Here is a 26,031-nt window from a genome sequence, read left to right as displayed (position 1 = left end):
AGATGTGTATTTTCTGTGACAGAATGTTTTGAAAGTCTGATACTTCCTAGAGGTAAGCAAGTGATGCAGTCCTTACTGTTACATGGTGAACTGTGTAATGCAGTGATAGGAAAAATCGATTCTTACTCATCTTCAGAGCTACCAGTTAGCTCTGAAGTAGCTACATGCTACTTTTCTTTCACATCCAGAACTTCTTTAATTATAGTAATGATGAGTGCCCCATGCAAAATTTGCTATTAAAAGTTGATACTGCAATATTTTTCTGACTCATGCTGTGTTAAAGCAGTAGAAATGTTGAGTGAAATTCAGACATTAACTAGTTTCAGTGTCTGGAGAGAATTATTTTTCTTTGCTAGAAAGTTGTTGTTTCTCCTTGAATAAAGTGGAGAATGTTCTATTATCTTTTTTCTTTTTTTCATATTATATATCTACCTACAGACACAAGTATTCTTAGAAAGTATCTTTTGAAACACAGACAGATCCAGAAGTAAAGGATAAAGGAAAAGATTTCTTGAGTTTTCTCAACTTTCCATTTTTAATGCATGAAAATAAATGTGGGTCTTTTTCAAAGATGAGTACATTCTTGGGCAGATTTTTCATGTTTTTGTTTTTGTTTTTTTCAACAATAATTTCAGCACACTGTTTTCAGATTTTGGATGTATACTTTACATCTTAGTATTAGAATCCTGTATTTTGAATCCTCTAATCTAGAAGTCACACTCTATGAATATAACAAAAATGTGACCACAGCATTTAACTTCTTACATTGTAGTTGTCTTCATGCACATACATTCTTTCTTTCTAGATCATGATACAGTTTATTTGTTTATTATAGTGGTTTTGCTGTGTGTATTGTTCTAGAATTAAAATACTGTTCTGTGGTTGAGAATGTGGTTGAGAAGGTAGCGGTCTTTGTTTGAATTTATCCTTTTTATTATGCAGTATTTCTATGTAGTTATTTGATATGATTTGTCTGTAACATCAGGTCTTGGAGGCAACATTATTGTCAGCCCTGAAGATGCTGGATGTTGGGAAATGGCCAATTTTTTCCCTTTGTTCACAAGAAGAGCTCAAGTTAATTCGTCAAGCCTGTGTATTTGGAAGTGCTGGTAATGAGGTGCTGTATGTAACTGAAAATGATGAGGTAATTGTCCAAGAGTGTGTGAAAACGTGATGTATTTTCTAATTTATGTGTCAAGATCTTGTGAAAGCTGGTACTGTTGCATATTGAGAAAAAGTTGCATATTGAATACCTGAACCTTTTCATTAAAGCTAAGACATTTGCAATTAAAACTGACCTCTTACCACTTTCAGGGAATAAAGAGGAGATGAAGGTAAAGATTTCTTGGAGATGCATGAACACAAATTGGAACATGGGAAATTCCAATGGAATATTAGAATATTTTTATTACCATGTCAGTGGTTACATCTTGGAGAGCTTAATGACTCTGGTGGTGGCCAAGACTCAAAAGGACGTGGCCTTGAGTAAACTGATATTTGTAGACCTTTGTTGAGCAAGGGACCACATGGACTAATTGGCCTCTGGTGGTCTGTTCTCCCCTAGGTTATGATTGTGTGATTCTTTTGTAACAGGTTTTTGTGCTTGGCATGAACTGCAGTGGGTGTTTGGGAACCGGAGACGTCCAAAGCACAATTGAGCCAAAGAGATTAGATTCTCTATGTGGCAAAAAGATAGCCTGTCTGAGTTATGGAAGTGGCCCTCATGTTGTTCTTGCTACAGAAGGTAAAGTATGATGCATATGCTGCTTTTTTCAGAACGGTTCACTTCAGTTTGTCCACAATTTCTATGTGAACCTGTTTCATGTATCTTCTGAAATTCATAGTCTCGTGTTATTTGCTTTTGTCAGGGTAAAGTCAGTAGATAAAACCTTTTACTGTAGGGAAATACTGGTTTAGTATAGCACATTTTGCTTTGGTAGTTTTGAGGGAAGCCTTGGTGAAAATATCAAATAAAGAATCTAGAGGTCTGAAGGAGTTCTAACTCTCCTCGAATAACAGCATAATTGATGTTTAGAAAATGATGATGATAGACAAGATGAATGTAGAACTACTATTCACTGTATCTGGGCTACTGTAATTAGAGAACAACTGATTTAAAACAGATAAGAAAAGTAAATACAATAGCTTCATGAGTAATAAGACCAGTGAATCAGAAGAATTATAATATCTTTAATCCAGAAGTTGTAAGTGCTGAGGAAATACACAGGGAACGAGCTGCAAAAAGTGACCAGGCTCAGGTTCGTGTTACCTCTAAGCATCACTTTTTTTTTTAATTACTAGGCAGACACACAGTTCTGCAGCAGACTATTGGTCTAACCCAGTCAGACATAGAATCATAGAATGGCCTGAGTTGAAAAGGACCACAATGATCATCGAGTTTCAACCCCCCTGCTATGTGCAGGGTCGCCAACCACCAGACCAGGCTGCCCAGAGCCACATCCAGCCTGGCCTTGAATGCCTCCAGGGATGGGGCATCCACATTTCTTGCATTCTTAATTTTACTACCATGTTCCTCAAAATACAGGACACAAATAATATGTTTATGTAATAAGCAGCAGCATTACATAATTGTTTTTCTTACAAGCATCTTTACTCCTATTGCAATAGGATGAAAATTGTATTATTTGAACTTTTAAAAATGGGAAACACAGGGCCAGGGCTAATACAGAAATGTTGATTCATTCTCAGTAACAAACATGAACTGAAACAGACTGTCATTTCATCTTTTGCTCTTCTGTTTTGCTCTATTTCCTTTCTTTTGGCTTTCTGATTTCTTTTATGAAGACTATGTGGATATTCTGGATACTATCACTGTGGATTTGTGTTAAATGCTGTGAGAAGACTGTAGTAGTATACCTCTGGGATTAAGAGCCAAAAAGGACATATATATATTTAACTACGTGCAGTATGTTGCTGAATTTCCCTTATCTGTTTGTAATTTCATGTTGTGTAGTCATTGGTAAAACAGATTTTCTAGTAGCTTCTTATGTTTTTGTTACAGAAGGAGAAGTGTACACATGGGGTCATAATGCTTACAGTCAGTTGGGCAATGGTACAACAAATCATGGTTTGGTTCCCTGTCAAGTCTCTACCAACTTGGTGAACAAGAAAGTCATTGAAGTTGCTTGTGGCTCTCATCACTCTATGGTGTTAACATCTGATGGGGAGGTGAGAAAAGCTAGAGAGTAAATCTTTTTTTTCTCCTAATGAAATTTGGGTATGGGAGAAACAGGAAAACACGCTGCACCTAGTGTGTTAGCCTTCCTTCTTTCTGTCCACAGAGTAATGTTGCAACAAAAATGTTAAAGAAAAATGGAAAATCTTTGAGTTTATCTACTTCGAAGTGTATGCAGGACATTGATTTTTGTGTCACTTCTGTTTATAAAAAGAAATTACCATTTCTTCTGTGCTATACCCTACTGTAGATACTTAATATCACTAAAGCTGATGTCAGTTTAAATCATGACATGTATGTAGTTCTACCCTCTGGAGGAAAAAGTGTTCCTGTCATTTACTTCAAGATGTTATTTGAATCCAGTTAGCCATTGTGTTTTGGGTTCTGGTAAACTAACAGTGAAATCTCCCAGTATGAGTGCAGTTCTTGTGCTGCCTCTTAGCTTTGGTAGGAGAAACATTAAAGAATGGGATATAAAAAATACTGTAAGTTGCATATTTTTGCTGGAAACACTTAAATTACAAACCTGTGTAGCTTCCCAGATCTGTAGAAGAGCACAGGAATACAACCTAAATGTGTCTCTTATACATTTAACAAATATTTCTCTCTTGAATACATACTTAGAGATGTCTGTTATATACCTTTCATTTATGAGAATTCACTTACAACAGGTGTACACGTGGGGTTATAATAACTCAGGCCAGGTTGGATCTGGTTCAACTGCTAATCAACCAATTCCTCGAAGAGTTACCAGCTGCCTACAAAATAAAGTAGTAGTTAACATAGCCTGTGGACAGATGTGCTCTATGGCTGTGGTGGAAAATGGAGAGGTAAGAAATGTTAAGTGAATTTTCAGACTAAACTTTATTGTATGTATCACAGCACTGAGGTCATTTAAAATCTCTCTGTAATTTGCTGCCAAGGAGAAAGGAAGTATTTATTTCCTGAGTCCATCTGACTTGCCTGCTTACACTGTTTGTAAAAATCTTTGTCGTGAATTGGCTTGCATATCCTCACAGTGTGCTTAAGCATGTCTTCCTACCCATAATGCTTTTACCATCTTCTTCAGAAAGAAGTTACACAGAGAAATTTTGCCTTATGAGATTACTCAAAATTGATCAGCTATTACTTAGTATCAGCTACTGAAGTTGGCTTTGACCTGAAGGAATTCAGGGATCAAATTTAAAATTGACTTGAAAATACAGTTCTCAAAGAAACAAAAAGCCAGCGTTTTAAAGGTCAGGAGATTTTTATAAATTTGGGGATTAAATCATAAGTGCTATATATGAATTTAATATTTCATGTTAGCTTCATTTTCTCATACATAAAAAGATAACTTTTTATTACTGATTTATTGATTTTTCCAGTTGGTGCTATGTTCTTGCAGAAGTGAAGGTGCTGACTGTTATGTCACTGCTCTCTTTAGCAGTTACAGCAAAATTAATTATCTGGTCTATGCTAGAATCTTATCAATCAAGAATGTGAGAATAATCAGTGAATGCTATCTTAATATTCAATCTTTGTATAGACACATCTATTATGAAGACAAAAATCCAAACCAACAGAAAATGAATTTGATAACATATGTTGGTTCCACTGCAGTACACACATCAAACCCTTCTCACACTTTTTATCTCCTTCTCTGTGAGGATATGAAAGGGGTATAGTTTTCCTATTGCTTTAGTTCACTTGAGCTGAAGATTTTGGGCAGCCTAAATGCTCTCCAGACTCATCACTCCAAGCATTTCAGTTTAGACCTAGGAAGCTATTGACTGTTTGCATTAGGGCAGTGGAATACACGTCACTGAAATGCTCAGCCTTCAGCATTTTCCTTTCACAGCATAAAACTGTGAGCGGTCTATTCAAACTGTTGTGTATAGCTTCCAGATTAATATGTTTTCTCTTGTGTTAGAGGATTTTTGAATGAGAAACTAACTCTTTGAAAAAGGGAAGTATTCCTGCTGAATTTGCTCTGTGCTGGGGAAAAGCCCTGTGAATCACTTGTTTTTCACTGCTATAACTTCTAAAGAACAGGGTGAAGAGGAAGGATTAGACTTTTGGTGAGCATATACTTAGAAGTATCTACGTATGAAGTGCAGATCCTAAGTTCCCAGGTGTGGGAAACTGAAATATTGAAGGAAATTATTGTTGGATGGATGAAGTAGTTACCTTGTTTTCAAAGGAATGACAAACAGCTAAAATCCCTGTCTTTGTTTTGTAGGTCTATGTCTGGGGTTACAATGGGAACGGCCAGCTGGGGCTGGGCAGCAGCGGCAATCAGCCAACACCGTGCCGAATAGCAGCCTTGCAAGGCATTCGTGTGCAGCGGGTATGTGTGCACTGCCCTTCTCAAAGTTCTCCTTTAGGAACAGTAAAATAAGCTAAGGAATATTCATAGAATCACCATAGAATCATACAATGGCTTGAGTTGGAAGAGACCCCAAGGATCATCAAGTTCCAGCCTCCCTGCCACAGGGGGGACCACCAACCTCCAGATCTGGTACTAGAGCGTAATTTTTATGTGAGGGAAGTTCTTTATCTCTTTGTTTAAAATACCATTTATCAGGATAAAAGCATATATCTTAGAATGGACCTCTGACAAACTGTGGCCCTGTAGAGTTCAGCTGGAATTTTGCCATTAATTTCAGTGAGGTAAGGATTTTACTCAAAGAGGAGTGGGCAATTAGGAACGTTTGGTCATTCCTTTTTTTCTTCAAAAAATCCAATTTTTAATAACTCTTTATTTTAATAACTCTTCTTCTGCTATCCCATTCTTCATTAGAACCCATCTTTTTTTTTTTTTTTCCCCCTAGGAAAATGGCCACAGTTTAACTTTTTGTCCTTCTGTTAGACTTAATGCCACTTTTAGAATTGCACCACAGTGACTAGTGGGTGTTTGAACTCAGAACAAATCTGTGGGTGCTTTTGGTCAACAGTTGGTATGTTTCCATAGTAGGTCTTGAACTTGGGTGGCTCTTACACTGTACCAAAGGACTGAGCTGCCATCAGTGTGTGTGACCAGCAATTCATTTTACCAGTTAGAAATATTTAAAGCGCAGAATGGATACTGAAAGTTTTAAAATGATTTATCCAAAATAGAGGACTCTTGTCAGGAAAACAACACGTTCTGCTAGACTGGTCTTTTTTTGTAATCCAGTGAGAATTTACAAGACTTTAGTGAGTTTTTCACCCTAATAATCACATTTAATCAAATAAATTATGAAACTGCTTTTTTTTTTTTTATCTATTGAAATGAACCTACTTCTGCATTCATGTCCTGGGATATAGTCTGTAGCTTTGCTGGTAACATTTGCTACTGGAGAATAATATAATGAAGTGAATAACATTTTCTCCTGTATGTATTCTACTGCTTTGAGAGTAGGAGTGGTCCAGTATGTTTGCCATAATTCCTGTTTTCATCCACTTCGTGTGTTTGGTACCCATCAGTACTAAACTGTGGGTTTCCAATCAGCAAATAGCTTTAGCATTTATATCATTTAGATCATATCTCACTATTCATGGATGTCAGTGGACTGCGTGTTCTTACAGTATATCTGCTTTGCAGACTGTATTATTATTCATGAGCCAGTTCTGAACAACCAGATTGGTTTTAGATGGTATTTCATCCCTTCTCTCTCCTTCCTGGATGGCTGTTTATTTTATGTGAGCACTGGTGGTCCTCAGGCCCACATGCAGAGAGTTTCCTTCCAGTGATGTAAATTATCTCCACACAGGGTCCAATTAGCACCAGAGCTGGCACAGGGAGCTGCTTTTGTGTGTAGTCAGCAGTCAGAGAGACCTCACATATTTTTACAGTGGTAAGCTGTTCAGGTTGGAGCAATTGCCCATAGGGCAGGGTCAGGGCAAGAGTTGGCCTGTCTTTTTTCAGCATACTGTCTGTTTGCCCTGTAGCTTTTCTTCTTTCTCAGTTCCTGGCTGTTCTTTTTTGTACTCGTGAGATTGTATGATTTATTTTTCCTCAGTCACTTTTCTCCTTTGCTTTCCATTTTAATCATCTTACCTCTATTTGTCATTTTTATCGACCGGCTTTATAATGGCCTAGAGTCAGTGACATTAATGTATAACATAACATACATCTGTCTGTATTAAATTCCTATTACATAAAAAAGATTTTTCTGTTTATTATTCCTTATAGGTTGCCTGTGGCTGTGCACATACGTTAGTGCTAACAGATGAAGGTCAGATTTATGCCTGGGGAGCCAATTCATATGGCCAGTTAGGTACTGGGAATAAAAGCAACCAGTCTTACCCTACTACGGTTACTGTGGATAAGGACAGGTAATATTATTATATTCAACCAGTCAGACATTAGTTGGCACACTTTCAAAAGAGCAACACAAAACTATGGCATTTTTAATTTATTTTTTGCAAGAAATAGCCTCTCGTTTTTTACCTATCATTCACAGTTCTGTTGCTAAATGTGAACGGATTGAAAGTCTGTCTTTCTGACACACAAAATCAGTGCATCAAAGTTTGACTTTCACTGGAAGTGCTTGAATCCATCCTATAACCACCCCTGAGAAACTGAATGTTCTGGGCTTTAATGTGCTATTTTCTGCTTCAGCTCACTCTGTACTTCATAGGTCTTAATTGCAGTTTCTCTTCGGTGGTTTCATTGTTTGAAGTCAAGAATAAAAGCTTTATTGCCTCTGAACAGAAATTGTATTTTAATGTGCTACGTTTGACAAAGAATACACACAAGGAGTGGACATCTGCAATTTGTGTTATATTTGCTATTACAGCCAGCTCATAACGCAGGGGAGTGAGAAAGGGAAGTGTTTCTTCTTGCTGTCACTGCTTGAAAATTAAGCTTTGATTTTTACAAATGAAATAGTCGTTGATGGGTAGCGGGGTAATTCTTTTATTGCTGACTCAAAGCCATGTATTTGTATGGGCTGATGTTTCAGTCTGTTCTGTGCTGCTGAGGTGTTGATTTTGGCCTCCTATTGTAATAGGATAGTAAGAAAAGTGTGATGACCCTTTAAAGACGTCTGTGACTGTTAGTGCAGTGACAAGAGAGGGAGCTCCTCTGTGCCACTGAGACACGGCCTGATTTTGAACATTGCTGTTTTTTCGTGTTTGTGCTTTTGTTTAAAATTAAACTGATTTTTTTTTTTTTTTTCCAGACACTTTGGCTGCAGTTACCATATTTTAGTATGGATTTTAATACTGTGTATTGCCTTCCCCTTCTATTTGCCAGAATATATATTCCTGGTGTGAGCGAGGATATTAGCTCGCTAAAGCCTGCAGGATTTGTACATGCAGCCTTAAACAAGTTGTTTCCCAGCTACTTTCCCCAGGCAGCTGGAAAAACAAGCAAACAAGTGATAGTTCAGACTGCAAAACAGAGGATTGTGCAATGCTGTACACAGCAGCATTTATGAAATCCTAAATCAACTGTAGGATTACTGAGATAGCCTGCCGTAACTAGAATGCATTTAGAAGCAGCTTTCAGTGCTCTGTTTGGTTTTATTTTTTTCATTTTCAAAATGAAAGTCTGTTAAATGTAAGCACTAAGAATCGTATGAGGAACGACACTTCGGTCTTTTAATTAAAAGAAAGCTGTTTAGGTTGTTGGTTTATTGCCATTTCTCAAATACTTCTTCACCACAGCTTAATGCAACAGCTCACCTCGCTGTGCAGGACCACCGAAGGCGAGCAGAGACTTGGAACTCACTGTGGCTTTGTCTGAGGGAGCCAAGGGGTCAGCAGAGCGTGTGCTGCAGCCTGGTGCTCTGCTGCAGCACTGCTTGTCTTGTCCTACTTGCCTGACTGCCCAAATGCTTTTTCACCAAGAAACATTCTGAGTGCACGCTGTTTAAAGAAACACTGATGACTGTTTTAATTAGGAAAACGTTCTTGCCATCCGAAGTGCATGAATGCTTGTCGATGTGTTTTGCACCAGGGAAATGCAAGAAGTACGAGCTTTTTCACTGCGTTTTGTTCTTGTGACAGTGACTTGCTTTTGTTCTTTTTCTGCTTGTAAATTTAGAGTTATAGAGATTGCAGCCTGCCACTCTGCTCACACTTCGGCTGCCAAGACGCAGAGCGGCCAGGTGTACATGTGGGGCCAGTGCCGCGGCCAGTCTGTGGTCCTTCCCCACCTCACTCACTTTGCCTGCACTGACGATGTGTTTGCTTGCTTTGCTACCCCTGCTGTTATGTGGCGTCTTCTCTCAGTAGGTGAGCCGAAATATTTTTGGTTTAACGTTAATAAAGTTAATAAAATCAAGTGCATAACACAGATGTGCCTGCGTTTGAAGCTTAAACTTGTTTTACTGCAAAAAATCATTCTAGGAATTCTAAATTGTGAATTTATAAATGTATGGAGTTATAAAAATTGGTAAACCCTAATGGCACTGCAAAATGACTGTCTGTTTTCTTGGTGCAGTTTGCTTCTGTGGGGAATGCCTTGGTTCTTCATGTATTTTAGGTGCATTTTTGGTTGGAATGATGGTCTGAATAGCAAGTTCATACTTCAGCTTTTGTGCAACTACTGAATGTTACTTTACAATGGCCATGGGGAAGATGCTTTTGAATTTAGGAAGACATGCAGAGGCATTAGGAACAGTGAACCTTTCTTTAATGCCTGCGTATGTCTTTTAAGTAGATTGCAAAGAATGACAGAGCCAAGTTCCCACGTTCAGAGTTGGCCACAGACACTTAGTGTCTCCTAACAAGTGATCATTACTTGACCTTCTAAAAAGGCAAGTTACTGGATCTCAGATACCTGATTATTATTAAGACCATAGAACCGCGGAATGGTTTATGTTGGAAGGAATCTTAAAGCCCATCCGGTTCCTTCCCCCTGCCATGGGCAGTGCCAGCCAGCAGCTCAGGCTGCCCAGGGCCCCATCCTACATGGCCTTGAGTGCCTCCAGGGATGAGGAACCCACAGCTTCTCTGGGCAGCTGTGCTAGGGCCTCACTGCCCTCTGAAGAATTTCTTCTGGATGTCTAATAATATACATGCTCTTTCAGTTTAAAACCATTACCCTTTGTCTTTTCACAACACTCTCTGATAAAGGATCTCTTCCCATGTTCTTAGAGGCCCTCTCTAAGTCCTGGGAATGAATGTTCTTTTGTCTCATGTTCCAGTTTATCCTCAGCGCAGTTTTCTTCTTAGTTTTCCTTCCACATTTCCACATTTCTCTTCAGTTTAGTGCAGAGTAGTGAGGATAAGAAGCAAAAACTGCCTCTTCCATGTTTCACTCATCCCAGAAAGTCAGCTACAAACCAAAGCACCTATTTTCTCTAAGAATTTCATAACTTCACCCTATGTTATTTATCTTACCTTGGACTGCAGAAGTCATGTGGAGTTGCACATGGATGGACATCTCAGTTGTTATTTGACTTTGAAGATTCATAACTAAATCCTGCAGAATCTTTTGAACTATTACAGTAGAGCTTCAACTTTGTATTGGTCTTTAAAATCATTGCACTTGCTGAGATAGCAGAGGTCTGAACCCACCTTGTACAAAATAAGACTAACAAAGTGGTTTTACAGTATTGTTATTTTAAAAGGAATTTTTTATTATTATTTCATTGTTTTTTTCCCTCATCCTTTCATCTGTAGTCCAAAGTACTTATGTCATTATTATGCTAATAACTAGTTATTGATACATTTTCTTGAACATATTCCTGAGCAATTTCATTTGTGTGGTAGTGTCAAAGTGTGTGTGTAGTTTTTTCTAATGCTTGTGATGGAGGGTGTTTCCCTTTTCTCAAATGAATGCTGTTTTTATTTAAAGCCCGGTAGACCTAGCATTGCCAATCCACAAAATCTGTATAAATCAATAATATGTGTTCTGATCCTAAGAAGGAAATGTTCTCTAGACTAAGAATGATGTTTGAGGTTTTTAATTTGTTAATGTTATTAAAGAAAATAGTTATTTAAGGCTACCTAAAAACAAAGAATCAGTTCAGGATCAGAACTGGAGCCAGTTCAGGAGATGTCTAGGTGGACAATAGGTGGCTTTTCAAAGCTGTTGACTGCACAGTGCAAGTGTTGCAGTGTCACAGTGGGATGTAAGTACATATGTGGCACACAGAAATATATTGACCCAAAGAATGCTGCTAAGACCAAAACTTGAGGGAGAGCACTTTCTCAGTAGAGTGGTAGCTGTTGATATTTACTCTTAACTGTATTGCACTGGTCAGTTTTATATGTAGTGACTTATTTCTGCTTTGAGATAATGTCTCCTCGTTGGAATATTTTAAAAAATCATACTCTGAGTTTTATTGACTTTTTGTGTATCTAATAATAAGCAACACCTTATATTTAGAATGATTTATCCACTGACAACTGGCAGCATTACCTATCAGATGATTCTGAGACTAGTAATTAATTTTATTCTGGTCTTGTAGAGATGAGGTAGAGGAGAGGGACTTATTTTTTGTTTCTGAGGCCTTCTTGTTTGGAGCAGGAATCTTCCCTTTATTTGCTTTCCTGGAGGTTCATAATGGATGTGTTTTTATGTTTGGTTGGTTTTTGCTATTATTAAGGATAAATTATATTTATGAAGAATGCTAGTAGCTGACAAAGCATCATCATGAGTGTTACCACTCACTATCGATTACCCTTTTTATCCTAGAGCCCGATGACCATCTAACAGTAGCCCAGTCACTGAAGAAGGAATTTGACAACCCTGAAACTGCAGACCTGAAGTTCCTAGTGGATGGAAAATACATCCATGTTCATAAAGTTCTTCTCAAAATTAGGTGAGGCACAAACTGTATAGATGAATATACAGTCAACTGCATAGTAAAGTCCATTTTGCTGAGTCACTACTGCTTAAAATTTTTACTTTGCACAAGCTCTCTTTTCCCTCAGGCTTCAGTTTCACCAGCTCTTCTTCACTGTTACCCAATTTTCTTCACTTCCTTGCTTGTTCATTCCAAACATACTGCTTACTGCCAGCCTCTTCAACACTTTTCTCCATCTGACATCTGCCCTCCTTTGTACTACCTAAGCAGCCTTGACTCTGATAACTAGTTACCTTTTGCAGATGAAAAAAAGGCTCACTTCTTTCTGTTGCCTTCTTAGATGTTAATCAGTTTCTCCTCCTGTCTTTGCTTAGCTTCCTCCATTTGGATGCTCTGAGACTTTTGTGTTTATTCTTGCCTTTCTTGCCTTCCTCAGGACCCTTCAATGGTGTCAGCATCTTCCACAGATGCTCTTCAGATTATCTTTTTTCTTCCTTATCTGTCACATTCCTTATCCTACTTGTTTTGTATCTTCTTATCAGTGCATTTGAATTTTAAGCTGGCTTCCCTTTTTGTTTTTAGTGCTTTCTGCAAGTTAACACCACTTTAAAGTGAGATTTGGTATGCAGATCTACAGAGTAATCACGTTGTTAATAACATGCAGAAATTAGTTTTTAGTTGCTGGCACTAAAATATTCTAGATACACTGCTTTAGATCTCTCTTGCCAGCTGTTTTTTTTCCATCTTTATTACAATTATTTTTCTCTTTTTTGCAATTTTCTTTCACAAAATGCTTTATTATCTCGTCCTGTGTTCTCCTGTCTCTGATCCTGATTCATGTTTGTGATTTCATGTATATTACTGCATTAATTAAATGTCTGTGTTAATTCTTTATATATATATATGTGTGTGTGTGTGTGTGTGTGTTTTTTTTATTTTATTTTCTGCACCCCTCTTAGTCTTCCAATTACTGACATTACTATTTTCTTCTGTACTGATTTCATCACGTTGCACCCACATTGCTTATTGCCTACCATCTCTGTTTGGAATGCCTTATTTCCTCTTTGCCAGAGGCACTCCTGGGCTGAGTCACACCAGGATACTTTGTGAACTGAAGGATGAGGAGCAGTTGGGTTTGATTTATTTACCTTTCTCTCTGACTTTTTACTGTTATGTGGTACCACTGTGAACAGCTGCCCATCCCAAAGGTCAGTTCCACAGTGGGATGAAAGCATGCTTATTACTGCTTAAGAATTTTAGAATAGAAAGTACTAACAGCAGAAGGAAAATACAATTCTGAATTACATAAAAAGCTCTGAAGAAATTAATGTTTTTATACCAAGAAATCATACAGTTAGTGTTTATGGTTGTGTATTTGGTCTGTTGTGACTGATTATTTCATCAACATCTTACTGCAGCTCATCTTTCAAGCTTAACTCTTACTGTAACTGTTGTTCTTCTTCTTTTGTAGGTGTGAACATTTTCGTTCCATACTGAATAACGATGATGAAATTATAGAAATGAGTGAATTTTCTTATCCTGTTTATCGAGCCTTCCTGGAGTACCTGTATACAGACAGTATTAGGCTCCCTCCTGAAGATGCCATAGGTATTTGCCATAAATGGAAACAACTCTGGGTTTCTGTTTCTGAAAAGTTGAATTTGTGCAGTCCGACGGAATGAGGAAAGTAGGGCTGCTAATTTGTTTTCTGTTAGCACTTAAATCTTCAGTTTGGCAGCTGTCAGGAGGAAGGGACGCTGGAGAATGAGTAATAGGGATACAGTAAGATCAAAATTTTACATCCAGAAAGAACTCAATTGCTTCTCATCTGAGGAACTGCTTTTTCCTTACAAAGGCACTAATGCCACCATAATACTTTCCTGTCTGAGTAACTGCAGCATTTTTACCATGAACGAAAAAGGAGTTGCTCCACACATTAATGTGAGTCCCTAATCAATACCCTGACTGAGGTGTAGTACAGTGAACAAGGTGACAGAAGACTTTCATTCTAGTAAAGTGTCCCTTTCTGATGTATCATCCAAGGACCTTGAAAAAAGAATGTTTTATGTGGAGGAAGAAGCGAAAAAGTCTGATTAATTCAATTCAGCCTAAAATAATGGGGCAATTGATTTGTTTGAGTAAAAGTGTATATTTTTTGCACCAGGATGGGTAAAGTGTATGAATTTTTGCAGGACTGCTAGATTTGGCAACACTGTATAGAGAAAACAGATTGAAAAAGCTTTGCCAGCAAACAATCAAACAAGGCATTTGTGAAGAGAATGCGATCGCTCTTCTTTCTGCTGCTGTCAAATATGAAGCTCAGGTAGGGAGAACTTCGCTTCAGGCAAACAATTTTTTCTGAGAAAGTGTTTAATATAAACATAACTGCATTTAACTTATAAGTCATGATTACTTGCAATTGCCCCTTCTGGCTTCCCAGGTATTTGTTTTCCCTCACTTAAGCCATAAAAGCTGCAGCTACTAGTGTTATCTTCCTGCCCATTGACTTGCAACTGTGAGTCAGGATTCTTAATCTCCTTCCTGTCTCGTAATGTAGCACAGCATGGCATGCACATGTCTCACTGCCATTTACTTCTCCACCCTCAGATTTTGCCTGTTCGCTTCCTGAAGATCTCCACCCCCTCGTTTTGTCTGCTGCTGCCTTTTACAGGCAGTGGGAAAATTTACCTGGAAAGTCCTTCCCTGTTTGCCCTCATGCTTATATCAGAAATCCATTTTCACCGTGTTGCTGAACAAATTACCTAATTGTTGTTATCCTTTCTCCATATCCTGTCCTCTGGCCTGCCCTTGGCCTTGGAGTGTTTCACTAGCACTCAAAATCACAGAATCACAGAATGGCTGTGGGTTGGAAGGGACCTCAAGGATCAAAAAGCTCCAACCCCCTGCCACAGGCAGGGCCACCAACCTCCATATCTAATACTAGACCAGGCTGCCCTGGGCCTCATTCAACCTGGCCTTGAACACCTCCAGGGACGGGGCTTCCACAACCTCTCTGAGCAGCCTGTTCCAGCACCTCACCAGCAGTACCACAAGCACTTTATTTGTAAACAAATACTTGGAAAGATGTTTTCCTTTCCTCAGCTTCTTAATGCTGTGCTGTGGATATAACGGTGCGGTGGGTTTGGTTATGCAAGAAATCCACGTTCTTGTTTTAGACTTGTTATAACAGAGCAGCCTAGTTAGCTCAGGAGTCCTGATCTTTCTGTTCAAAATTTCTTTTGCTGCATAAGAATAAAATTAAGATAGCCAAACACAGAAGCTGACCTGTTAGAACAGCTAAAAGATGAGATAGAAATCCTGGACCTGCTGTTTGTTAGCAGAGAAGGTCTTGGGGGGATGCAAAGGTTGGAGACCTGCTGGGGTGAAGTGATTGGGAAATGATGGATTTTTTGATCCTCGTTGAAGCACAGAGGAGAGTCAGTAGAACTGCCACTTTGGACTCCCAGAGGGCAGACTTTGGTCTCTTTTGGACCATAGTTAAGAGAGTCCCTTGGAAGGTTGTTCTGGAGGGCATGGGAGCCCAATAAGGCTGGGAATACTTTAAGAAAGTAATTTTAAAAGTGCAGGAGCTGATGATCCCCATGTCACAGAAGACGAGCCAACGGGGAGTGACACCGCTTTGGCTGAACAGAGACTTCAGGATTAAAAGGAAAATTTATGGTTTTTGGAAGAAGGGGCAAGCTACTTGTGAGGATTACAAGTACATAGGGAATGTGTGCAGGGAGAAAATTAGAAAGGCCAAAGCCCAGCTGGAACTGAACTTGGCCACTAAGGTGAAAGACAACAATAAATATTCCTATAAATACATCAACAGTAAGAGGAAGGCTAGAGAGAATCTCTGTCCCCTGTTGGATACAGAGGGGAACATAGTGACCAAGGATCGGGGTAAGGCTGAGGTACTTAATGCCTTCTTTGCCTCTGTCTTTAATCGTAAGACTGGTTGTTCCCCGGGCACACAGCCCCTAGCTCTGGTAGATAGGGATGGGAAACAGAATAGGCCCTGCATAATCCATGATGAGCTGGTTTTGGATCTGCTCCAAAAGCTGGGTGCTCACAAGTCCATGGAGCCGGATGGATTGCACCCTGGTGTGCTGAGGGAGTTGGCAGATGTGGTTGCCAAGCTCTCTCCATCATTCTTTGGCAGTCCTGGCTAACTGGGGATGTCCCAGATAACTGGAGACTGGCAAATGTGACGCCTGTCTTCAGAAGGAGCTGGAAAGATGATCCTGGTAGCTACAGACCTATCAGTCTCACCTCGGTGCCAGGAAGGTTATGGAATGGATAATCTCAGGAGCCATCATAGATCAGTTGAAGGTCAACTGGGGGATCAGGCCCGGTCAGCATGGGTTTACGAATGGTGGATCCTGTTTGATAAACCTGATTTCGTTCTATGGCAAGGTGACCTGCTTAGTGGATGAAGGTAAGGCTAGGTGTGGCCTAGCTGGACATTTGTAAAGCCTTTGACACTGTCCTCCACAGCATCCTCACGGAAAAGCTGGCTGCCTACAGTTTGGATGGGCGTACGCTCTGCTGGGTACTGCAGACTGGAAGGCTGGCCCAAAGAGTTGTGGTCAATGGAGTTAAATCCAGTGGGCAGCCAGTCACAAGTGGTGTCCGCCAGGGCTTGGTTCTCAAGCCACTCCTGATCAACATCTTTATTGATAACTTTGATGGGGTAAGTTTGCAGATGACAGCAAGACCTTGGTGTACTGATGGACAGTTGGCTGAATATGAGCCAGCAGTGTGCCTAGGTGGCCAAGAAGGCTGGTGGTATCCTGGCTTGTATCAGGAATGGTGTAGTGAGCAGGACTGAAGTAATCCTGCCCTTGTACTCAGCACTGGTGAGGCCTCACCTCGAGTACTGTGTTCAGTTTTGGGCAATACAGAAAGGACACTGAGGTGCTGGAGCAGATCCAAAGAAGGGCAACAAGGCTGGCGAAGGGCTTGGAGAATGTGTCCTGTGAGGAGAGACTGAAGGAACTGGGGCTGTTTAGTCTGGGGAAGAGGAAGCTGAGGGGAGACCTTATTGCTCTTTTCCAATACCTGAAAAGTGCTTACAGTGACAGTGGGGCTGTTCTGTTCTCACTGGTGACAGGTGACAGGATGAGGGGAAGTAGCCCCAAGTTGCACGAGGGGAGGTTTAGGTTGGATATGAGGAAGCACTTCTTTACAGAAAGGGTTGTTAAGTGCTGGAATAGGCTTCCCAGAGAGGTGGTTGAGTCACCATCCCTGGACTAAAAACCATCTGGATTTGGTGCTCAGGGTCATGATTTAGTGGAGGGTTGTTAGAGTTAGGGTAGTATGGTCAGGTTGTGGTTGGACTTGATGATCTGTAAGATCTTTTTCAACCTGAGCGATTCTATGATTCTTTGATTCTATAATTCTATGTAGCTGATACGTATTTTTTTTTCATTATATCCATATTTCCTTTTGCTTTTGCTCCATTGTAAGATGCAAGGTGGTGTTTAAAGCAGATGCTTACATAAGATGCATTGGTAGACAGTTCCAGGCACTGGAAGCAAGTGGAAAAAAGGAACTGAAACAAAAACTGAGATGAAATATTGCTGTATGACAGCAATGTAATAATGTATGTGTGTAAGAGTTGCAAAAAGGAGGCTGGAAGTTTACAATGAGTTTCAGAAAGCAAGCAGGAATAATATCTAATCAGTAGACAATAAGAATACCAGCTGCTGGTAGAGTAATGAGATCAGACTTAACCAAGGTATCTAGGCTAATAATCAGTAACAGAAGGCATGAACAGCTGAGACCAAAGAAGAGGAATTGTGGTTTCAGTGTGCTGTGGTGGTGGAAGCCTGATGTAAGAGGGAAAATTGGGCAGGGGAAGAGGAAAACAGTTTGGTTCTCTGAAGAGTGGAAGTTTTCATTATACATTTACTCTGGAGATTTTCCTCTTAGAAGCTTTTCACCACTTTTGACCATCTCAAAAACAGAGGTGGCTTTCACTGAGCTGTGTCAGGTGGAATAGTTAAAGATATGTGTAAGTGTATCCTGAAGTAGTGAAAATAGCCCAAAGTAATAGAGATTACAATGGCAGAAGCACAGTAAAAGGGATTGGCTAAATGACTGCATGTATACTATTCCCTTCTTCCTTCTATCGTACATTCTGCACATACAGAATAATTTTTAAATACAGGCAACATTTGAACACAGTCATCATCCCATGAATTGGTTCACCCGCTCCTAGAACAGGATGTGCCAACCTCAGGAGTACATCACTGCTCTTCTCCCTTTGTCCACAGCTCAGAAAGGGATTGAACTGCTTCTGAGGAGTGCAACAAAGACTCCTTTAATAATGGGATAACCTTTGTCTAAGGAATTGTGAAGTAAGCCAGGACTGCACTACATTAATATGGTAAAAATTGGTTTGAGAGCCGTCTGTAGCGCATCAGTGCTTCAGTAAAAGGCTGTCCTGAGAAGGACTGTGAAAGAGTCCTGATAGTTTAGAAAGCAACATTCGTTTTGTTTGGTTGATTTTTTTGTTACTGTGTGTGAACTGTGCAGGTGAAAGATCGTAGTGCTGTGTTTATCTACCATTAGCATAGAAAATCAACTGAAGGCTGACTTGGCTGCTGAATGCATCTGTTAGGATCAAAATGTTTTGTCCTGTCCTCAGGAAATACAAAGATCTGCTGCCACAGATTATTTTTAGGTGTGATTCTAATGTACAATGTGGCAAACTTTGTATTTACAATTTTCATCCTATCATTTGTGATCTAATGAAACTGATCAAAAAAGGGTTGGTCATTGATATGGTGCCTGCTTATTAAATGATAGATTTGGAAGAGGAGAATATCATAATTTTGCTGTCAGTCATTCATATTATAAATTAATTCTCTTTGTTTTTAGGACTTGGAAGAGTTTTGCTTCAGATTTTGCATAAACCACTTAACTGTTGTAACACAAACTCAAGGCTTTGCAGAAATGGACCACGATCTCCTGAAAAACTTCATTAGCAAAGCAAGCAGAGTGGGAGCATTCCGAAATTGAGAGCTGACTACCACCAAGCTGAAGAGCACAGCCTCATTCCTCCTGGGAATACTTCTGCTCTGGAGAGCTTTGAAGAGAGACTCAGTGTCCGTCAGCTTGGGAAATGCCTTGAAGTCTGCTAACATACTGGTTTGAAAAGATGACTACAGCATAGGTGTGTAGGGAGAGCCAGCATTCAGAATTTGACAACAAAACCTAATGCAATAACTACCCTTTCCCACTTAAAGTCAAGCAAACTAAGCTGTCATTATCTTGGCTATTTTGAGTATATTATTTTTATGTAAACAACCTGTAACTGGATTTTATGGAGCAGTGACATCCTTGCTGCTAAAACTTTCATAGTACACTTCTATCACCAAACTAAGCTAATATGCCATAGTAGACTGCTTTGTGCCAGGTCATCCAGATTAGAGACAAACTTGGTTTCTGAGTACTTGATAAAGTACTATAAATTCTTTAGGATGAGAAGCTTTCTGTGTGGGAGGAGGTTTTGTCTCACTGTACGTTTATTTGGAGTGTAAATACTAAAACTGTGAAGGGTTTCAGCTGGATATTAGAATTTGAAGTTGCTGGCCAATATTCCCATTGTTCTGGACAATTAAGAAACCTCTCTGTTACACCAGAAATGCTCCCTGGTGCCCCAGTGGGACAGCAAACATATTTATCTGGACATGAATTATGGTGCTGTGTTACAGCACTCAGAAAACCATCTCGTTGCTTGTTATCAGGAAAAAGAAACCTAAACAAAACCTCAAGGAAAGGGAAGTTCGACTGAGATTTGCTCATTGAATCCTGTCTTACTGCTTGTCTCCCAATAGATCATCTTAAGAAAAGTGGAAAAGAAGATAAAGTGATAAAATGGGTCTTAGAATTAAATCACAAAAGCGGAACTCGCACTTCTTCCCATGTGGCAGTAAGGACACCCTGCTGAGTGTGTCGTTTCAGGTTCTCCTTTGGGCAGGGCTGCAATACCTCTCCGGGTGACCCCACCAGTTGCATTCCGTGCCTGTGTCAGATGAGAGGAGTTGTCCACTGGCCATGGAGGTGGGTGGGATGGGTGAGGCAGAGTAGGTACTTAATTTCTAACTGACTAACATGAGCTGAGATAAAATCCCACCTTGCGTTACGCATAGGAAGGGTTGCCCTCTTACAGAAGATGCTGAGCTTATGGAGCAGTTCCTTGGAATTTTTTTTTAACAGGCAATTGTGAATTAACTCTGAGAAATAATTTCTCTTCACAGAGCAGGAGAGGCAGCTGTAGTATTTTATGGCTGCAGTATTTTACAAAACTGGATGGCCAGGTTTGGTGTGCTGGTCTGTGTCATGCCACCTTCACTCAGACTCGTGCCCTGCCAGACTCCTCTGATGACTTATTCCAATCCTCAAATGTGGTTTCTAAGAACCTAATTCCTTTAAATGATCTCGGCCTCATTTCCTCATTTCTGAAGTGGAAATTATTGTCCTTTGTCATATCAGAGAATTATTTCTTAAGCGGTCGTATTCCTTGAAGAGAAGGAAGAGGAGAAACAAGTTCTCAGAGAAGGGAAGTGAGGAGATGCTCTCGTCACATTGGTCTCTGCAGTTGTGATTGGATGGGTAAGGTGTGCAGATGGCAAAAATGACTTAGGGAGAAAGCTGGAAGCAGATTATTTTGGGAAAATGCTGTGCTAAAAAATGACTTGCAGTTTGGGCTTTTCCCTCAAACTGTCACTAGGAGTATATTGTATCATCTACTGCTAACGAGCTTATTTTGCCATCCTGTAGTCATACAGCTTCCTCCAGCAGCACAGACCCATACTTCAGCTGCTGCGTCAGTATTTTATGTTCAAATAGAACTGGTCAAAACTTTCCAGTACATATTGCCATCTCATCAAAACCACAACTTCCCCAAGGGGAAAATGGTGTGTTGTAGTAGTTCTGTGTTAAAAAGGGCTTGCTTCAGGCACACAGATTAGACTGTTCTCAGGTGGGGCACAAGTTCACCGTGCTGTAGCCCAACACTGATCATATCGAGAGTGCAGATAAAAGGCAACACTGTGTGAGTCAAGGCTGGGGAATTCCTACCCATTTGGTTGAGTCAGGGACAGTCATGGTGAAATCTCAGTCCTGTGCACCCCAGGGCCTGAGAACTGCCAGTGTCACCTGCCAGCGTGGCCTTGGCAGCACAAAGAACCAAGTGACTCTGCTGCAGCCCTGCATTTGGGTAGCGGCTTGCATGGGCAGATAGTGATAGGACAAGGGGAAAACTAAAAGACCTTGGATGTTAGGAAGTAATTCTTTACTCACAGGGCAGTGAAGCTGTGGATGCCCCCATTCCTGAGGCACTCAAGGCTGTGTAGGATGGGGGCTTGGGCAGCCTGAGCTGCTGGGTGGCACTGCCCATGGCAGGGGGTTGGGGCTTTAAGATCCCTTCCAACCGGAGCTATTCTGTGGTTCTGTGACACTACTGGCTGTAGGCAAGGCTGCAGCTGTGGGTGGGAAGCATGGCTGCCTGCCACAAGCCTGGACAAACAACAGAGCTCACATTTGTAGGACCCGAGGAGATCGGGGCGAAAGAGCCGCTGGATGCCAAGGAGAGCCGGAGGCAGTTGGGCAGCACTGCTTTGTGTAGGAAGGGCAAAAGCTCCTCCACCCAGTCATGGTATTTATGAAGCTGGAATTAAGTTCAAAAAATGTTCTCTAAATATTTCCACTGTCAAAGTGTTAAGATTCTAAAGTTTTTAAAAACTTTTTATTTTACTCAACATCTGATCAAACCTGTCCACTGCTCAGGGAAGAGCCTGGCTCCCTGGAGAGAAATCCCTGGGCAGTGCTGCCGCGTTCCTACTCTGGCTCACGTCCATAGGGCAGTTCAACAACCTGAAACCCCCAGATAGAAACTACAGCAGTCAGTACAGCGTGCTTTCTTAGTAAGGCATTTTTTTTGGCTTAACATAACCAACAGTGCCTTTTAAAAAAAAATTACTTCCTTCCTGTGTATGATTTCCCACCTACTGTGCACAGCAAAACTTGGCTGCGATTTCACTGTGGTTGGCAAAGACCCTTGTCTTGAGAGAAAGCATCTCTGCACTGAACAAAGGCAACTATAGGTGTAGTATGGCAGTGTTGGCTATCCCTCACACCATACGTAGTGTTGGTTCTGGATGCGATGGCATTGTATTCATAGAGACTTCTATTTATTTATTTGCTAACTTTTGTTTGCATGCACTTTCCTTGGCACTTAATGGTCAATGTTTAAGAAACATACTGGTGTAAGTGGTTAAACGTGGATGCGTGTGCATAGATGTGCTTGAAACCCTCTTGTGGGGGCATTTTGGAAGAAATTCAGGATGGATTTTGCCATTGTACAGTGGTCTGCAATGAAGTTAAACTGTGGATCCTGCAGGTTAAATACTTAAGGAGGTGGTTCTTGTTTTTTAGGACACCGCAGACAAAAAAGGGTATTGTTATGTGAGAATATGGTCAAGCATAATATGTGTTTGGGGCTCAGAGATGGATCTTTGCTTAAGAAGGGGAAACACAGAGTGGAATTTGCAAGGAAAAGACATGACAAGAAACTGATCACCTCAAGGTTAAGTTGCTGAAGAGTCAGCACTGCAGTGCTGTGGGTAGTCCTGGTACCGGGTGAGCTGCTGAGTCACTTCCATAGGCTTTCCTTGTACAACAAAGTGCTCAGCTGCCCCACAGAGCCAGGACTCACTGGGTACCACCTAACGATGCAGCAAGGTTACAGCCTGAACATACAAGTAGGTTCTGATTTCTTGTTTCTTTATAAACTTGCCTGGTTTAACAGACCATTAATAAAAACACCATTGTATTTGCGAAGTGTGAGTGGCTGGTTGGCACTGTTTTGTATCTTTTTGCCTTTCAGAAGAAAGGAAGAAAGTTTGACAATTTTTGCTCAGATTTGTGAACTGAATTGACTGTAGTCAGTTATGAGGGGAAAAATGAAATAGATTCTACATCTGGGAGAGATATTTGTGTTTTAAAGAAAATAGCTGTCCCCAGATAAAGATGAGGAGAGCAGACAAAGCAGAAGGGCTGCAGAATGTCCCGAAGTGTATTCCCCCCTTTTAAATAAATTCATGCCCTGATAATGATTTAATAATCAATAAAATTACCCCAAACCAATAATAGCTTCTAAAGCAAATGTACAGTATAGTCAACTTATTCCAGGAGCAGCACCGCCATCTTGAGCCGCCCGCATGGCCAAGCGCTGAGCTCTCCTTGGCTCCAATGGAGGGGAGCAGCCTCTTCCCAGGGCTGTCCATTCCTCCACAGGGATCACAGATGGAGTTTGATCCTTTCCACGGAAGCACACAAAATGCTGTCACTTTTCCATCCATCTCTTCTTTTATCCTGGAACCTGGTTCAATGATCTGTGCCATTCTGAAGTCAGGTCTTGCGGTGAGATGGCTACTTAAGAACAGTAAGATTGCAAACCTTGATTAGAAGGCTGCTAATTGCAGGATGCCCGTCTGCACACGTATCTGCATACAGCTGATGAAGTGTTTTTAGAGGGGCGGGGGCTGGTGATTTAGCGAGTGCTCTTTGTGCTCTGGGCGTTATGTCATGCCTGTCGGTTCCTCAAATAGCACTGCAAGCTCAGCAGAGCCGTGAGGCACCTACGGGCTCATAAAGCACAGGAAGTGTGTGGGGCTGCCTGCCTGCCTGCCTGCCTGCAGCCGGACACCTGGCCCAGAAGGCCGTGGCAGCTCATGCTGCTCTCTGACACACTGGGCTATTTCGAGCAGTTCTCAGAACAAAAGAATCCATCGTGAAAAGTGGTGGTGATGTGAACACTAATGTCTCTGAAGGGTTCAGGCACCTCTGCAAGGGCTGTGGTGGCAATGCAGGACGTGAAGCAGCTACATGTGGGCAGAGGCGTTACCAGCGATAACTCTGGAGCAAAAGATCCATCAGGAACAGTTCCAGATGAACTCAGACACAGAATCATTAAGGTTGGAAAAGACCACCAAGACCACCTAGTCCAACCATCAGCCCATCCCACCACGCCCACTCACCACGTCCCTCAGTGCCACATCCACATTCTTGAACACCTGCAGGAATGGTGACTCCACCACCTCCCTGGGCAGCCTGTGCCAGTGCCTCACCGCTCTTTCTGAGAAGAAATGTTTCCTAATAACCAACCTGAGCCTCCCCTGTCACGACTTGAGGCCATTCCCTCTCCTGATGGAGCAGCTTCTGCTCGTATCAGCTGCAGAATCATGGAGGAAGTGTGACATAGATGGGCACAGTTACCAGAAAAAGCAGCCTTCTCATCTAATAAAGCCACCAACTAAAGATCTTTTAAAAGCTATTTTATTTCATCTTGAAAGAAGATAAACGGATGAGTTGTATAAAATATTGCCATACATTTGATGTAAAGCCTTCAATCTGTTGGAACAAACACACACAGTGTCACAGTCAAGCACTAGGAGATCTGTTAGGTGTGGGGCTCTGTCATGTCGTGCCTGCAGCGCTCTCACCCGAGGATCACTGAAGAACTTCAGCTGCTGTAACAGAGCTTGTGACCAGTGAGCCCCAGTGTAACACACATCCTGTCTGTAAAACTCTGGTAAGTGAAAAAATAAACGTAATGTACTCTTAACACTTCTGTACATTCTTCAGGACGAAAGTTGAAGCTGTGCTGAGAATAAAAAAATAATTCGGTTTCATTTTACAATTCAGTGACCAATCAGTGTGTCATTTGTGGAGGTTTCTCTGGCTCCGGGTTCAGCTTTTGGTCAACACCACAACTGGTCTTCAGCAGGCACTACTGTAGGCATTTTAGGTTCACTACACCATTTCTAAACACCTTCTATGCAGAGAAGTGTTGTTGTGTGATGAGCAGCATGCTTTGCTACCCTATCTTTCAATTTAAGCAGCTGCTAAGAGCTAGATTTCATTCAAATGGGTCATTTAAAAAAAGTGGCAACTCATTTATTGTATTTAGTTCTCTAGAAATAAAACATCCTTTTCTCTTAGTTGGCTATTCTGCAGACCTTTTATCACTGCAAGAAAAAAAAAAAATCCACTATCTGAATCCATAACTTATAAATACACTTAAAAACATTTGTTCCCAAGTTGCCTGTTGAGCTCTGCCTTTTGGGTAAGGCACCGCCTCAGGCCCACAGCTCTGTGCTGTGAGGTGCAAGAGAATCCTACGTCGTGAGATCTCTGCCATCTTCTGTGTGTGAGGTGTGACGTAGGTTGGGGGTGTTCTACTTATAGTTTGTTTTTTTTTAAATCAAGCTTTTCCAAGATATGAAAGTGCACAACGTGGTACTTTGCATTTGGGAATGCACCTTTTTGCTTCGTGGGATTCAATCTCTGTGAGATTCAATGAAATTGAAGCTGGGCCTCTGAATTGTGTGGTGTGAGAGCTGGGGAACTGCAGAATGGGACGTACCTGAGGTACAGCACAGCTCACTGCTTTCAGTAGTAGTGCTAACACGATGTGTTCACTGCTTCCTGCCTCTCCAAGGAGACCCTGACCCTCCACTGCTGCTGTGCAGCTTAAGTTAATGGGACTTGGATGTGTTTACACACAGAGACAGAAATCCTTGCGGTCTGACCCCTAATTTTCAATATTTGCAAATAATGCTTTGAGATCCGACATTAAAATGAAATTTAAGAAGTAAAATTAGTGCACTTCAGATCCCTAGCTAACATTTTGTCTTGAGACAGAAAAAATTCAATCCAGGTAGACTGAACTGGCTTCAATCCGTAACGCTGCAATAGCAAACTAAGACACTTTCCAAGCTGGTTTTTAAAATCCTCTGAAAATATATAAATTAAATTCAGTGGCTTACATCGCATACATGCTACATCATAAGGCAAAGTATCATGAAAAACCTTGAAAAAAATAAAGAAGTCCAAAGGTTTTCAACTATCGGTTTGAGATAAAAGCGACTGAAAAAGCAACTCAATGAATGAAGGCAGTAAAACAAAAGCTGGGAGGGCCTGCAGCAGCCCCTGGTCCTGAGGAGAATCTCACTTTTCTTCATTGGCTGAGGTATCGTTTCCATCGTTCAGTTTCTGCTTCTGCATTCTTGTTCGAGTAGATGCTAGAAAGAA

General features: G+C 40.9%; 2 protein-coding genes across 9 annotated transcripts in view; one reads left to right on the top strand and one right to left on the bottom strand.

Moving 5' to 3' along the window:
* LOC100548427 (RCC1 and BTB domain-containing protein 2) overlaps positions 1-22,776 on the top strand; it is a 32,264-nt gene extending 9,488 nt beyond the window's left edge. For 7 of the 8 annotated variants that reach the window (XM_085215857.1, XM_085215859.1, XM_085215858.1 and 4 more), the window contains 11 exons: positions 986-1,144; positions 1,594-1,744; positions 3,023-3,189; positions 3,868-4,026; positions 5,418-5,525; positions 7,353-7,495; positions 9,210-9,400; positions 11,811-11,937; positions 13,394-13,530; positions 14,115-14,245; positions 18,811-22,776. In XM_085215857.1, coding sequence (XP_085071983.1) covers positions 986-1,144; positions 1,594-1,744; positions 3,023-3,189; positions 3,868-4,026; positions 5,418-5,525; positions 7,353-7,495; positions 9,210-9,400; positions 11,811-11,937; positions 13,394-13,530; positions 14,115-14,245; positions 18,811-18,951 — 1,614 coding nt within the window. In that variant the 3' untranslated portion in view covers positions 18,952-22,776. The remainder of the gene's footprint in view (positions 1-985; positions 1,145-1,593; positions 1,745-3,022; positions 3,190-3,867; positions 4,027-5,417; positions 5,526-7,352; positions 7,496-9,209; positions 9,401-11,810; positions 11,938-13,393; positions 13,531-14,114; positions 14,246-18,810) is intronic. The other variant, XM_085215864.1, reaches the window with a different exon arrangement.
* A 1,481-nt stretch (positions 22,777-24,257) lies between these two features.
* The window catches only part of RB1 (RB transcriptional corepressor 1), a 77,530-nt gene continuing 75,756 nt past the window's right edge, over positions 24,258-26,031 (bottom strand). The window contains 1 exon segment of the mRNA XM_085215856.1: positions 24,258-26,021. Within this exon segment, the coding sequence (XP_085071982.1) occupies positions 25,948-26,021 (74 nt within the window). The 3' untranslated portion in view covers positions 24,258-25,947.

This window comes from Meleagris gallopavo, chromosome 1, assembly GCF_905368555.1.
Source record: "Meleagris gallopavo chromosome 1, MGAL_WU_HG_1.1, whole genome shotgun sequence".
In the NCBI taxonomy this organism is placed as follows: Eukaryota; Metazoa; Chordata; class Aves; order Galliformes; family Phasianidae; genus Meleagris; species Meleagris gallopavo.
The sequence above is the reverse complement of the archived record's forward strand: the minus strand, read 5'-3'. Positions and strand labels throughout refer to the sequence as shown.